The sequence below is a fragment of the Equus asinus genome, chromosome 30 (genome assembly GCF_041296235.1).
Source record: "Equus asinus isolate D_3611 breed Donkey chromosome 30, EquAss-T2T_v2, whole genome shotgun sequence".
Taxonomy (NCBI): Eukaryota; Metazoa; Chordata; class Mammalia; order Perissodactyla; family Equidae; genus Equus; species Equus asinus.
In genome coordinates, this window is record NC_091819.1 from 22,348,831 (window position 1) to 22,361,734 (window position 12,904).

The 12,904-nt window shown below is 41.4% G+C and overlaps 1 protein-coding gene across 1 annotated transcript; it reads left to right on the forward strand.

The window, feature by feature from the left end:
- Positions 1 to 1,937: 1,937 nt before the first annotated feature.
- Positions 1,938 to 11,780, forward strand: SRP9 (signal recognition particle 9). The gene is made up of 3 exons (XM_014862366.3): positions 1,938 to 2,271; positions 6,620 to 6,688; positions 10,575 to 11,780. Exons 1-3 carry the CDS (start codon positions 2,200 to 2,202, stop codon positions 10,692 to 10,694), a joined length of 261 nt encoding a protein of 86 aa, XP_014717852.1. The 5' UTR covers positions 1,938 to 2,199; the 3' UTR covers positions 10,695 to 11,780.
- Positions 11,781 to 12,904: the final 1,124 nt, after the last annotated feature.

Genomic DNA, 12,904 nt, shown 5'->3' on the forward strand with positions numbered 1-12,904 from the left:
TTCTCTCTTTAAGGGCTGGGGCTGGGCTAGGCTCTGGGATGCTAGAACTCACAGTGATGGGAACCCTTGCAATGGAAATCACTTCTTTACTGTCACCCTCCCTGCTAAGCTGTGATCTCTATGAGGCAGGGGCGAGGTCTGTCTTGTTCACTGCTGGGTCTCCAATGCCTGGCATAGCTCATGGTGCTTGCCCAGGGTAGGCACTTGATATATGTTTTGCTGAATTGAAATGATTTAATCTCTTAGGTTCCTCATTGTGACAGAAGGCAAAGATAGCATTGTCTTACTTTCCAATGTTTTCACCTTCAGGCAAAAACCCATCCTCCCAGAGGGTCATTCTTCCCGACTCCACCCTCTCTGCCTCTCACTTCTGTTCTTTATGGCTCCCCGACCCCAATCTCATTAACTAAGGATTTGGGCCCCTGGCTCATAGCCTTCTCCTTCATCCTAGCTCCTTTCTTACTCACAACTGACTTTAATACTAATATGGACAACCCAGCCTCACCAGGAACGATTGCTTCTCCGAAATGTTAAACCCCAACATCTTATCTACCCGTAACTTCAGTTCCTCCTTCCTATTATATTACCTCCACATTTCCTTGATAGCTGACCCTTTAACCTCTCTCTTTTGACCCAATTTATTAGCCACCTATCTAGCCCAGATCCCAGGATTTCCCAGGCTGTTTCCCTGGGAAGCCTCAACAAAGACCTATCTGCTGATGACTCCTGGAGTTTGTGATGGAGATACCCAGCTAAGCTACCAAACATCTCCACCTGGATGTCCCAAAGACACTTCAAGTTCATCAAGTCCAGAACTCTGAATTCATTGTCTGCCCCAATCTCCCCCCAACCTGTTCTTCGTCCTTTTCCCATGTATCAGTCAATGGCACCACTATCTCCACTGGTCTGGGAGAAATTCTACTCTTTCCTCTCCTCCATACCCCACATCACTCACCAAGTAAATCTCCATCTGGATCCCCTCTCCATTCCTAAGCCAGTGCCTTAATTCAGATCCACGGCTCTTATTCCTCTATTATTGCACAGCGTCTTAAGAGGTCTCCCTGCCCCCAGGCTTGCACCACTTCATTCAGTCTTGGTGCACAGCTAGAGCCCTAAAAAGTGCAAATCTGCTTAAAGGCCTTCAATGGACAGGAAAAACTCATCTATAGCAGCAGAAAGCAGGTCAGTGATTGAGGGCAGGGTTGGGGTGGGGGAACTGAATATAAAAAAGCATGAGAGAACTTTCTGGAGATTAAGAAATGTTCTATATCTTGATTGTGGCATAGTGGGTATACCCTAAGGGTATATATACACTTATACATTTGTCAAAATGCATCAACCTGTACATTTAAAGCTGGTGTGTTTCATTGTACATAAAATACACCTCAATAAGCTTAATTAAAGAAAGATACCCTTCTATGTCACCTCATTGCCTGGAGAACAAAGTTCAAATTTCTTATCCCGGCATCAGGGATGCTATGACTTCTTCTCTTGCTGCTTCTCTTCCCCTACTCCCCAGACACCCGCCACATTAAATACACCACAGGTCAAAAATGGCCTAGATGTCCTGCCCTCCTTGCCCACCTGTTGAACATCCATCATGTTTCTCGAGCTTCCGCTTGTGCCATCACTATTAGCATCCCCCCGACCCACAAGTGATCGTTCTTCCTTCGTGTTCCACTGACCCGACATAAATGTCTATGATATGTTTTCGGTTGCAGTCTTGAATTTATGTCTCCCCTCTCTTTCACTAGGTTGTGTGACTAAGCCCTGTTGTCTCCATTCTTATATCTCCAGCACTTACCACTGAGCTGCTTCATCTTCATTGAAGGGACTGGGCTTTACCCTTGCAGTCCAGGCCGAAGGACAGCGGGACACAACGCCCCCCTGCTCCTCCAGTCCTAGAGGTGGCGCTGTGGCAACCTCCATCTATCTTCCTGCTCTCGACTGCTCTGGGCCCGCTCCCAGAGCCCCACGCTCGGGGCTCCGCCCCCTCCTGGCAACATCCCTCCTTCCCATTGGGCGAAGGCGTTCCGGGCTGTCCAATGGGACGAGGCGTTGGTGCGAGGAGGCGCCACCATCTTTGGGCGGCTGGGGCTCTGTATCGGTTGGTGGCGGTGGGAGGTAGGTAGAGTGGTGCAGGGTCGTGACGCCTGCGGTTCCTGGCCGTGCCTCCCACTCCGTCCCGCCCGGTCCACCATGCCGCAGTACCAGACTTGGGAGGAGTTCAGTCGCGCGGCCGAGAAGCTCTACCTCGCCGACCCCATGAAGGTAAATCGCCGGCGAGGCCGCTGCCTCTGGCCCCAGCTCCGGTTCAGGATGTCTTCCCTTCCGTCCGCTCGGCCTCCGGAGCTTCTGCAGCACCCTGGCGGGGGCGGGGCAGCGGTGCTGGGAGTGAGCAGAGACGGACCCTGCCGAGTTTGATTGTTTCTACTGTCTCCTCCCTGATTAACGGCCGGGGAGGCTGTGAAATGGGCCAAATCAGGTTCATTTCTGCGTGCTAAGCAGCTCAGCAGTCTGCCGTCCCCCGCCCCCAATCCCTGAACTCCCCTAGCAGTTTTGGTTGGTTTACGTGTCTCTAAGGGCAGGGCTCCTCCCCCTGCAGCTTTGGCCTCCCGTCCCTTAGTCGTCTTGGTGCCCTTTACCCGTACTACCGGGGTAAAGGTATCTTAAAGTGTAGAATAAAACGGTGGTGGTTTTTTACCACCGTCGAGACGTTCTTGTAGGACCCCAATGTGGAGGCATCTGCACCACTTAGCATAGTGGTTCTTAATCTTTTGGAGGTCAGAACCCTTTTGAGAATAAGAGAATGCTTGCACCCTTTTCTCAGAAAAATGCAATTAGATGTAAATGTTTGCAAGCAATTTTAGGGGGCCCGTGGATCCCTGGGATTCATTCATGGCCTCCACGAAAATTATCAGTGGATGCCAGAGGCTAGCTCATTATTAAAAAGCAAAGAAGTCCAAGTGATGGGAATTTAGCATTCAGGTCTTGATTTTTCTTCCTCTGGAATTTTTGCTTATTGTCATGTGTAAAAATTGTTTGCAGCAGCTCCTTGGTAATTAAACATGCTGCTAGCTTTTTAGATCTAGATAAGCAACAAGAAGCTGTAAAACATTCTTAGCTCCATTCTTTACAGTAAAATTTACATAATAATAAATGATGAGATGAGTTAGATGTTTTTGAGATTGAGTACTTTGTTGATGACATGATGTCTGGCTTCTCCATTTAGTTGACTTCCCTTGTTCATAGGGCCATTTGTTTCTTCCTTCAAGCAGTGTACCAGGAGAACAATACAGGATTTTTGTCCAGAAGTACCCACAGTGTAAACTAAAAATATTTGAAAATGTCCTAAAGAATATATACATTCACTTCAAGAGTAATCATATTTTAAGAGCGTGGTGGTAGTGGTAGGGAAAAGGAAAATAAAATGGTAATTACAGAGCATTGCTATGAATAAAAGCATGTCTAGAACAGGCAGGAGAGGGAGAACCTTTCAGCTCTTTACCCAATTAGAAAATTCCAGTGGCCTAAAAACTTCTGCTTCCTCATGATAGTCTTCTGCTGGTTTTGGACTCTGATTTTTTGATAGGGAGGTGAGGGGATGAGTGAGGAAAGGAAGCTTTACTAACAGTTTTATTGAGTGCCTTCTGTATGACAGACATTTTACGTATATTTACTTTTATAACTTATGCGAACAATTAAGACAACCCCTTAAGGTAGATGAATAAACAGTCTTAGGTACGTTAAATGATTGCCTGGTACCTAAGACATTAAGCTAAAATTTGAACCCAGGTCTCTAAAACCCAAGCCTGTGCTGTTCCTACCAGTCCATACTGCCTGCACTGAAAAAGAAGAGAAATTTTGTCAGAAGTCTTTGGAATCTGTTTCACAGAATTCTCGGTTTTCTCTCCCGTCCATTGACCCGTTGATTGTGCCCATCCCCTGTCTGCGTTTGCTGTAATTGAAGGTGATTTTACTGCTGAACCGTCTATTAACCTCTTAGTTGGTCTGTCTGCCTTTTTAATCCTTCCGTTACTTCCCCCACTATACTCTAAAACATAAGAATTGACTTCTCTCAGTTTTCTGGTTCTTCAGTGGTTGCTGGCTGAAGTCCAGGCTCCTGGTCCGCAGTCTGAGCCTCTCCAGTCTTTCTGGCCGTGTCTCCCACCGTTTCCACTGTTCTCAGCTCCAGTCTCACGAAGCTACGGAATTCACCATCTCTTCCTTCAGACTGCTTCTTCACCCTTTCTCCTACCTTCTTCCTTCACAGAAAAAAATGTGTTTCCAATGCCACCTCCCTGAAGCCTTTTTACACTTCCCTTTCCCCCAGTGTAAATTACTCGTTTTCTCTTTTAGTATTTTACCTGTATATACCTTTATAGGACTTAATTCATGCTGTCTTGTGTTTTGGTTATTTTGGTTTGTGGAATTCAAAGTTCCTAAGAGAGCGGGAGCCTTGATTTCTTTTTCTCTCTTTGTGGCATCTGACATGGTGACTTAGGTGCCCCCTGAGTTACAAAATGGACCCTCTTATGGTACCATAGACTTTTTAACTCTCGTTTCTCTTAATGAAGCCAGTCAGTATTCTTTTAACTGAGAGCTAAAACTTTGCATAGTTGTCATACTTAGTACATTTTAAAGTTTCGGTTTCTTTTTGTTTCTGGAGAACTGAATTTTTTTAACTATGTACAACTGAATTTAATAGCTTAATAACAGTTAGGTAGCCTCAAGATAATTAACCTAGTTGTTATTATTTCTATCTACTTAAGTGCTTGCTGAGTTCCCTTTCCTTCCTCACCAACACAAATCTCATAGGTTAGTGTGACGCTTTTTTTTGCAATCCCAGGAGAGCAGAGAGCATAGTGGGAAAAGCTGGCAGTTACAGCTCTGATAGCCCTTTGTATTTAGTTTTCAGAATTGTCTTGAGGCTTCTGGTGCTACATTGTGACCATTTTAAAATTATGTTCCTGTTTCTTCTGATGCTACATTGTAACCATTTTAAAATTATGTTCCTGTTTTGGCTTATAGATACTTAGCACTTTTTAAAACAGCTAGCTCAACAAGATTTGTTTATATTAGTTAGCAAAAAGCTGACTCTGCTTCAATGTGCTATTTTCCTCTTCTTCTTCTTCTTCTTTTTTTTGCTGAGGAAGACTCACCCTGAGCTAACATCTGTGCCAGTCTTCCTCTATTTTGTATGTGGATTCCCACCACAGCATGGCTGATGAGTGGTGTAGGTCCGGGCACGGGATGTGAACCCATGAACCTGGGCCGCTGAAGTGAAGCGTGCTGAACCCAACCACTATGCCACTGGGCCAGCCCCTGCGATACACTGTTTTGAATCCATCATTTGAGGAAATAAAAATAATGTTCCTGAAAGTTGTATACTCTATTGGGAGATGTCTTCTTTTACTGGAATATGCTAATATCTAAATCATTTTCTTGGCTACCTAACTCTAGAATACTGAACGACAATAAGTATTGTGTGGCATGGCAGTCAGTATAGGAGTTATTCTAGATTTGGAAAAGTTGGTGATGGAGACTTCTTTTCAAGACAGAATTCTGCTTTTATGTAATAATGCATCATGTTGTGCCATCATGATAAAGACGTGGTTTTGCTTCATAGTCTGAACTCACCTCCTGAGAGCCATGGAGAGTGGAGAGCCTGAACTGCGACTGCAGCACTGTTTCCTGAGGAATGGATTTGGACTTAACTAGCCATTTCGGCTATTTCCCCCCTTCTTTTCCTATCATTGCTCTGTGGCTAGGAGTGTGGGTACTGTAGGGGAGGAAAAACTTTCTCCTGTACCCTCTTAGGTTTAATGGCTGGGGCCCTGCAAATTAAACTGACAAAAGACAGATTAACAAGAGGGGAAAAAAGCCATTATGCACATATGATTGCGAATTCATAAAGAAATGTGACTTGAGGAGGCTGTTAGAAGTTGGAGTCTATATACCATCTTAACAAAGGGTGATAAAGTGTGGAAAAGAGGCTGGACAAAGGAAAGGGGGTTTTGGGCTTCTGGGAGTGGGTAAGTTGTCGGAAGGTGACTAGGAAATGTGCTATAAATGAGAGTTGTTTATTAAGATTTGTTACACAGATAAGAGCACTTCTCTTACCTCTTGCCAGGGAGGGAGAGGGGAACACCTTTGTAATTGGGAATTTTATACCACCTTTAGAAAGGTTAATTTGTGTCCTACTTTTAGCCAGAAAAGGCAGAGAGCTAATTGCCTTCAGCTCAAACCCGTCCTTTTGCCAAAATGGCATGTTTTGAGGTGGGATGCTCTGATCCTCTTTCGTGTATATTCTTACTGTCGAGAAACACCAAACCACTTAAAATTAAGTTTGGGGAATTTTCATTATATCTCTTCAGACTGGCTACAAGTGAAATAGCCAACTTTTTCAAAAGTCTTTAAAAAAATAAATTGTAGCAATAGGAATGAACAAAAATGCTGGTTTCTGCCTCATTTAAATAATGATAAGTTTATAGTAAAGGTGCCTTTAGATGTTTTGGCTGTTAATTCTGAAAGAATCCTTTTTAGCCCACCTGGGCTAAATTATTTATGAGAAATGTCTCCTGACTTCACTGTTTCTAAATATGTATTTTTATTTCAGGCACGTGTGGTTCTCAAATATAGGCATTCTGATGGGAGTTTGTGTATTAAAGTAACAGATGATTTAGTTGTAAGTATACACTTTTATTTGTTGCATACTTTCAAATTTGTTTGAGTTAATCACTTGTTTGATTTGTTATTTACATAGAATTTATGCAGATCACCCATTAGGATGCTTATTTTGCATTTCATTCCAAAGTCAGGAACCTCATTCTAGAAGCTACTTTTATAGGCCCTTGGGGAAATAATTTAAGTTGCTTCTTTTACGCAGTATGTCACATGTGGTTTAAAAATTGCTGTTTTCAGACCTTAAGCAAGAGGAATGTAGAGACGACAACTGGATGTAAGGGGTAATGGTTTCTTTACAGGCGTGTAAAAAGTGGATGATGGTGTTTGAACACAGCTTGTAGGCTTTATGGTTATATCTCCCTCCCCGTCTGTTCACTCTTGTTGCTTCCTCACATCCCATTCACTTCTTCACCTTCTGTCGTCTGGGTTCTACATGCAGTATTTCACTGAAACTGCTCTTTGTGAGAGCTCATCCACAGCCCCTTCATTTTGAACCAACAGTCTCATCAGTTCGTATCTTACTTCACCTCCATGCTGTTATTTTTGTTTATTTGTTTTGCTTGAGGAAGATTGTTGCTGAGCTAACATTTGTGCTGGTCTTCCTCTATTTTGTGTGTGGGACACTGCCACAGCGTGGCTTGATGAGCCGTGTGTAGGTCCACACTTGGGATCCAAACCTGCAAACCCTGGACCTTCAAAGTGGAGTGTGTGTGTGAACTTAACCACTATGCCACCAGGGCTGTTTTTGATACAGGAAACCACTCTTGTGGGAATTATTGCTTTGGCATCTGTGGCTCCATTTTATCTTGCTTTTCTTTTTCTGTGTTTCTGTTTCATTTTTCTTTGCTTATTATTTCATTGATGTGCCCCTACAAATGTTGGTTTCTCCAGGATTCTCTCCTCGGTCGCCTTTTCACACCACTTCTTCTAGAGCGATCCATTCACTCATTAAGTCCAGTACTGCCCGTATCTATGTCTATTTCCAAATTTGTACATTGGGCTCATATTTTCTTCTTACTTCCTGACCATCTCTAAGTTGAGCATCTTTACCTCACTACTCAAAATTAGCCTGTCTAGAATGGAACTCATCCTCTCTTCTCAAACCGGCTCCTCCTGTTTCCCAGCTGCCATTGTACTGTCGTCTACCCGTGGATTGTGTTTGGCCCCATCCTTTCCTCTCTCTCGTGTCCACTGTACCTTCGTTTGAAAACCTTGGCTTTTGATTCTCTGATACGTTCCATGCACTTTCCCCATCGTTTGGGGGTTATTGAGTGAAGCTCCCTCGTCTCATTTCCTGTCGTGAACTCTCTGTCTTCACTGTTACTCTCTTAGATTTAGGATCTCGTTATCACTTGCCTGGACTATTGGAATAGCCCCCCAACTGTGTCCCTGCTTCCAGTTCACCCTTCAGTCGTCCTGTCCTGCTGCTGGACTGATTTCTAGAAGTGCAAATTTGATTGTTACCACCCTGCTTCCAAACCCCTAGGGGCTCCTCGTCACTCATAATGTGAGCTGCACGCTCACGTGCCCTCTGATCTCGGTCTCTTCTGTGTTGCTGAAGAGCGCTTTTGATCCGCCGTGCTGCCTGAGGCCTCCGCCTCGGTATGTTCTGTTCCCATCTCCGCAGTAGTGAACCCCGCCCCGCCCCCGTGTGGCGTGACCGCTGCTTATCTTTCAACACGTGGCTCACGGGCACCACTGCGGCTCTTGCTTTTCTTTTTGGCTCTTTTTGTGCTGTATCACATTAGTCTTCTTTATAGATTGTGAGCTTCAAGACGATAGAGTAGGTCAGTGATACTCTTACCTGTATTTCCAGGACTAACGTGGTGTCTTACCCAGCAGGTACTTAGTAAACATTTTTTAATAGGTTAATTATTTTAAAAGTTTCATAGTTCAAAAATCACTTTTTGTCTTTGGTCATGTATTATATTTGTGTTCAAGGATTCATCGTGCGGTTGCATGAAGTTAGATTTCATGCAAAGATTACTGTGTCCTCCAAGAACCGATGAATTTGGTGAAGTAACTGAAAATGTGAAAAAGGAAGACTAAATTGAGCTGTGGTATGCTAGTCCTAGAGTCAAGAGAGTTGAGTCCTAGCTTAGCCTTTTACTAGCGCTTGGCCTTGGAAAAGTCCAGGCTAAAAGTGTGGACTTCTGGGCCTCACTCTCCTCATCCGTGAAGTGCCATACTGACAGGGTGCTTCCTTAGTTGGGTTGTGTTGTAAGCAAAACACGAGGGTGAAAGTATTAGAGCTCGCCGCTTAGTAGATCCAGTGAATGTATACTTGAATCTTGAGCATTCACACTGAGAAAAATTGTAATCGTGATCATCACGGAATGGATGAGTGTATTTGCTGAAGAAAATCTGGTATGTCCTGTTTTAAAAGTAGGAAAAAATGGAGAATTGATTTTAATACAAAAGGCTTTCTCTCCAAATGATGACTTTTTGCCCCTGGAATTGATTAAGCATGGTTAAGGATCCATGATAGACAGTATTGGAAAGGACTTCATTTACCATTGATGATTCCTATGAGGGGGTCTAAATATGAAAAGTACTTTTTGTTCTCTTTCTTAAGATTGCTGAGAATTAGTCCATATCTAAAAGGGACCAAAGATGCAATCAAACCCATCCTCCTAAATAGTAGATGAACAAATCAACTCCAACAGTAAAAATCTCTTTTCTGATGACTTGTTTAAAGAAGAGTTTGTATTCTTCCCTCACTGATTCATTTTAATAGCTAATAATTCCTTCAGAAAACTCAGTCTTAGACTTCATTTATTATTATGATCATATGGCTTTGACTTTTTTATAATCCCACCTATGCATCATTTTTTCTAATGCTGTGACTGATTTGTAATATTGTCTTCTATGGACCTAAAATCTTTTTCTGTCATACTGTAGTGAGAAGGTATCTACCTTCTCCCACAGCACATATACTAAAATTGAAACGATGGAGATTATTGTGGCCTCTTTTACAAGATTGTTACACAAATGTGTACAATGTGTGGATAAAAAATTTCTTTAAGAGGTGATTTAAAGGCTGAATGAATTCAGATCAGTTGGGCATGATAAGGTCAAACTCCAAATTACTTAAGCTGGTGAATATTATTCATGATCATTAGTTCCTGTTGTTTAAAACTCATATGAACCTTTAAGATGGGTTAAAGAAAAATGGACTTATATTACAAAATGAGGAAAAAAGCTGCCAGCTTAAATTTGATATTTTTGAAGAATCTGGAACAAATGGTTTTATGACCAACCATAGGCAGATCTTAAGGTTCTATCTAATGAAGAATTTAACTTGTAGTAGGGAAGTATTTGGTTTGGTAAAAATTATAAATAACCTTCAGAAAATCAAAGTTGGACAGATTTATCTGGTTTAATTTAGATGGTGACCAGAATTAAATCCCTTGTAAGCAAGGGATTCTAGATTTTCTTTTTAAATTATCCTCCACCCCCCACCCACACCCCCACCGTCGACACACAGTTTCACAAATAGAGAAAGGGATCCTAAGATTTCCATGTTTTTCCCAGTATAACTCAATTAATTATGACCAGATCCCAGACAGAAATTACCTAATTCCAGGCCTTGAGTTCTTCTCATTAGGTCACAGCAGGATTTAACATGTTGCTTAACTGGTCGTTTTTGAGAAACTTCTGATAGAGTTCGTTGAGTTTTTGTCCACAGCAGGGTCATTTAAAATACTGTGAAATACCATACATAAGGAACGTAGTTGCTGGGGACTTAGTGTAGTTTTCTCAGTATGACCTCCAGAGAGAATAGAGCAGAACGATGGTAGCAGAGATCAAATTTTTACTGATCATACATTTGCTGCATTGTCAACAATCTTTACATAGTTAATGTGTACTTTTAAAATTTCTGACAGTGTTTGGTGTATAGAACAGACCAAGCTCAAGATGTAAAGAAGATTGAGAAATTCCACAGTCAACTAATGCGACTTATGGTAGCCAAGGAATCCCGCAGTGTTGCCATGGAAACGGACTGAATGGTTTGAAATGAAGATTGGCATGTTCTTAGGAAGTAAATATCTTTTGAATTTGAAAAAGTATTGGGACAGAAAATACTTATGTAACAAAGTAGGCTATTCAGAAGCCAAGAGATCCTTTTTTGTACCTTGTTTTTGAATGTTTAGAGAGCTAGGAATGTAAATGCTTTCCGTTAGAAAGCCTTTATTTACTTTTGGAAATTGATCAAGAATTGCATCTATCTTGGAAACTTTTTGCAGATATTTGATGTTGGGCAAAATATATAATTATTTCTCTGGTAAATTTGTATCAGTACTTTGAAAATGAGATGTCAAGAAAAGCCTGTTCTTCCCTAAATTTAATCTGTCTTTAAAGGAACATTAAATGGAACCATTTTGCTGGATTGATATGTTTCTTTTGGAGCATAAAATTTGTGCTCTTGATGACCAACAAATATGAAATGTGGTACCTGGCATGAACTGCACAGCAGTGTATCTGACTGGATGGTGGCGTAGTCTCAGTTGTATCTAAAAGTAATAATGAAAATAGGGATGCTTTACCTTAAACTTTGCAAATCTAAACTATATTTTTGAATATAAGTGATTCATAGCATCATTAGGTTGTTGAAGAAAGACTTACTTTGAATCTAGTTTTCAGTGCTCAAAACCAACTGCAGTTACTTTAAATGCATGAACAGAATGATCACTGATGAACTGAAACCACCATATTACAGAAATATTTGCCACATAGTTCCCATCTCTAGTTTCTCGGAAGGGCTAAGGATTATTTGAGCTGTTAAATCTGCATACCTCTATGACACACCTGCTCATTCCTCTCTTTACTTAACCAAGGTGTTAAGCATGACTGACCGTCACAGCTTTTATGTTTTCCATTAAACCAGAAGTATGATGTTATTTGATATTTATCTTATATTCATAACCTGATTTTACCACCTAAATGTAATGTTCACATGTTGATTCCTACATTAAAGTGTTTTTTGTTAGGAATTTGTTGGGTTGCACAACGGTTTGCCATGGAAGGTTCCACTAGCCATATGAATTGTGGCATGTTTCAGAGAGGTCAGTAAATAAAATATTACATGTGTATATATTGTTTGTCTTGAATTTTTTAACTTCTCAAGAATTATTGTTATAATTCTTCTTGAATTATACATTATATCTTGACTGGGATATACTGTAATCGTTTAGTCCAAAGTGAGTGTAATGATACTGTAAGTAAATTTTGTTTTTCGTTTCTTGGTACTTTTTATTTCATGCCTTTCTCTGAGCTGTGCCTTGATGGCAAGGTTGTTTTCTTGATTAAGGAAAGAAACATCAAATAGTGTAGGGCTTTTTGGGTTTGAGTTTTTTCCCACAGAATTAGTGGGATCACTGGGAGGTTTTTTGGCCTTATCCTTTCTCATTTACACTTTTAACACTACTATATAAAGAAAACTAGGAAGGGAGAGACTGGTATTTGGGTTCTTTGAGTCCTTGTAGCCTATAGCAGAGAGGTTAGGAGCACAAGTTCCAAAGCACACTGCCTGGCTTGCCATCTTGGCTCCACTGCTTCCTGACTCACTGGTCTCAGACAAGACGCTTCTCAGAGCCTCCTTTGTCTTCTCTGGAAATTGGGCAAACAGAAGTACTTGTAGGACTTTATGAGGACTAAATGGCGTAATCCATTTTAAGCCCTTAGCATGGTGCCTGTAACGTAGTGAAGCTCCATAAATCGTAGCAATTATTGCTATTATTGTTATGATTATTATTTTTCAGGGGAAAAGGTTTAAGTAGCCAGCTGTTAAGTTTTCTCATAATTTTAATTGAATGATTATTTACAGGTAATGTGTGCCTTTTCTCCTGAGCTGTGTCTTTCATTAAATGCCATTTTTGTCACTTGGGAAATAAAATAAGATTGCCAGCATGGAGGGTGTTCTTATGTGAGGGGAAACTGAAATCCTCAAATCTAACACTTGGGTTTATTTGTGTCTGCACAAAATAAAATTGAGAGAACCAGTTGTAGTAAAAGTATTGGCTCTCTTAAAGACCATATAAGTAATAAAACACCAAATCATAGTATATTCTGGAAATTTCAGTGCTGTATACTCTGATTTGTTCTTTAACCTGGAAGTATTTCTGGACCCTGTAGTCACACTTTCACGGATTACTTTTTAGCGAATGGTTTTGTGATGTATTTGCTGCTGCCTCGAGGGCGATCCACATGGAGTCAC

Bases quoted from the DNA above. Each gene is read 5' to 3' on its own strand.
- SRP9 (XM_014862366.3), top strand. From the start codon at position 2,200: ATGCCGCAGTACCAGACTTGGGAGGAGTTCAGTCGCGCGGCCGAGAAG. The intron at 2,272-6,619 runs GTAAATCGCCGG...TTTTTATTTCAG, and splicing joins ACCTCGCCGACCCCATGAAG to GCACGTGTGGTTCTCAAATA. The intron at 6,689-10,574 runs GTAAGTATACAC...AATTTCTGACAG, and splicing joins AAGTAACAGATGATTTAGTT to TGTTTGGTGTATAGAACAGA.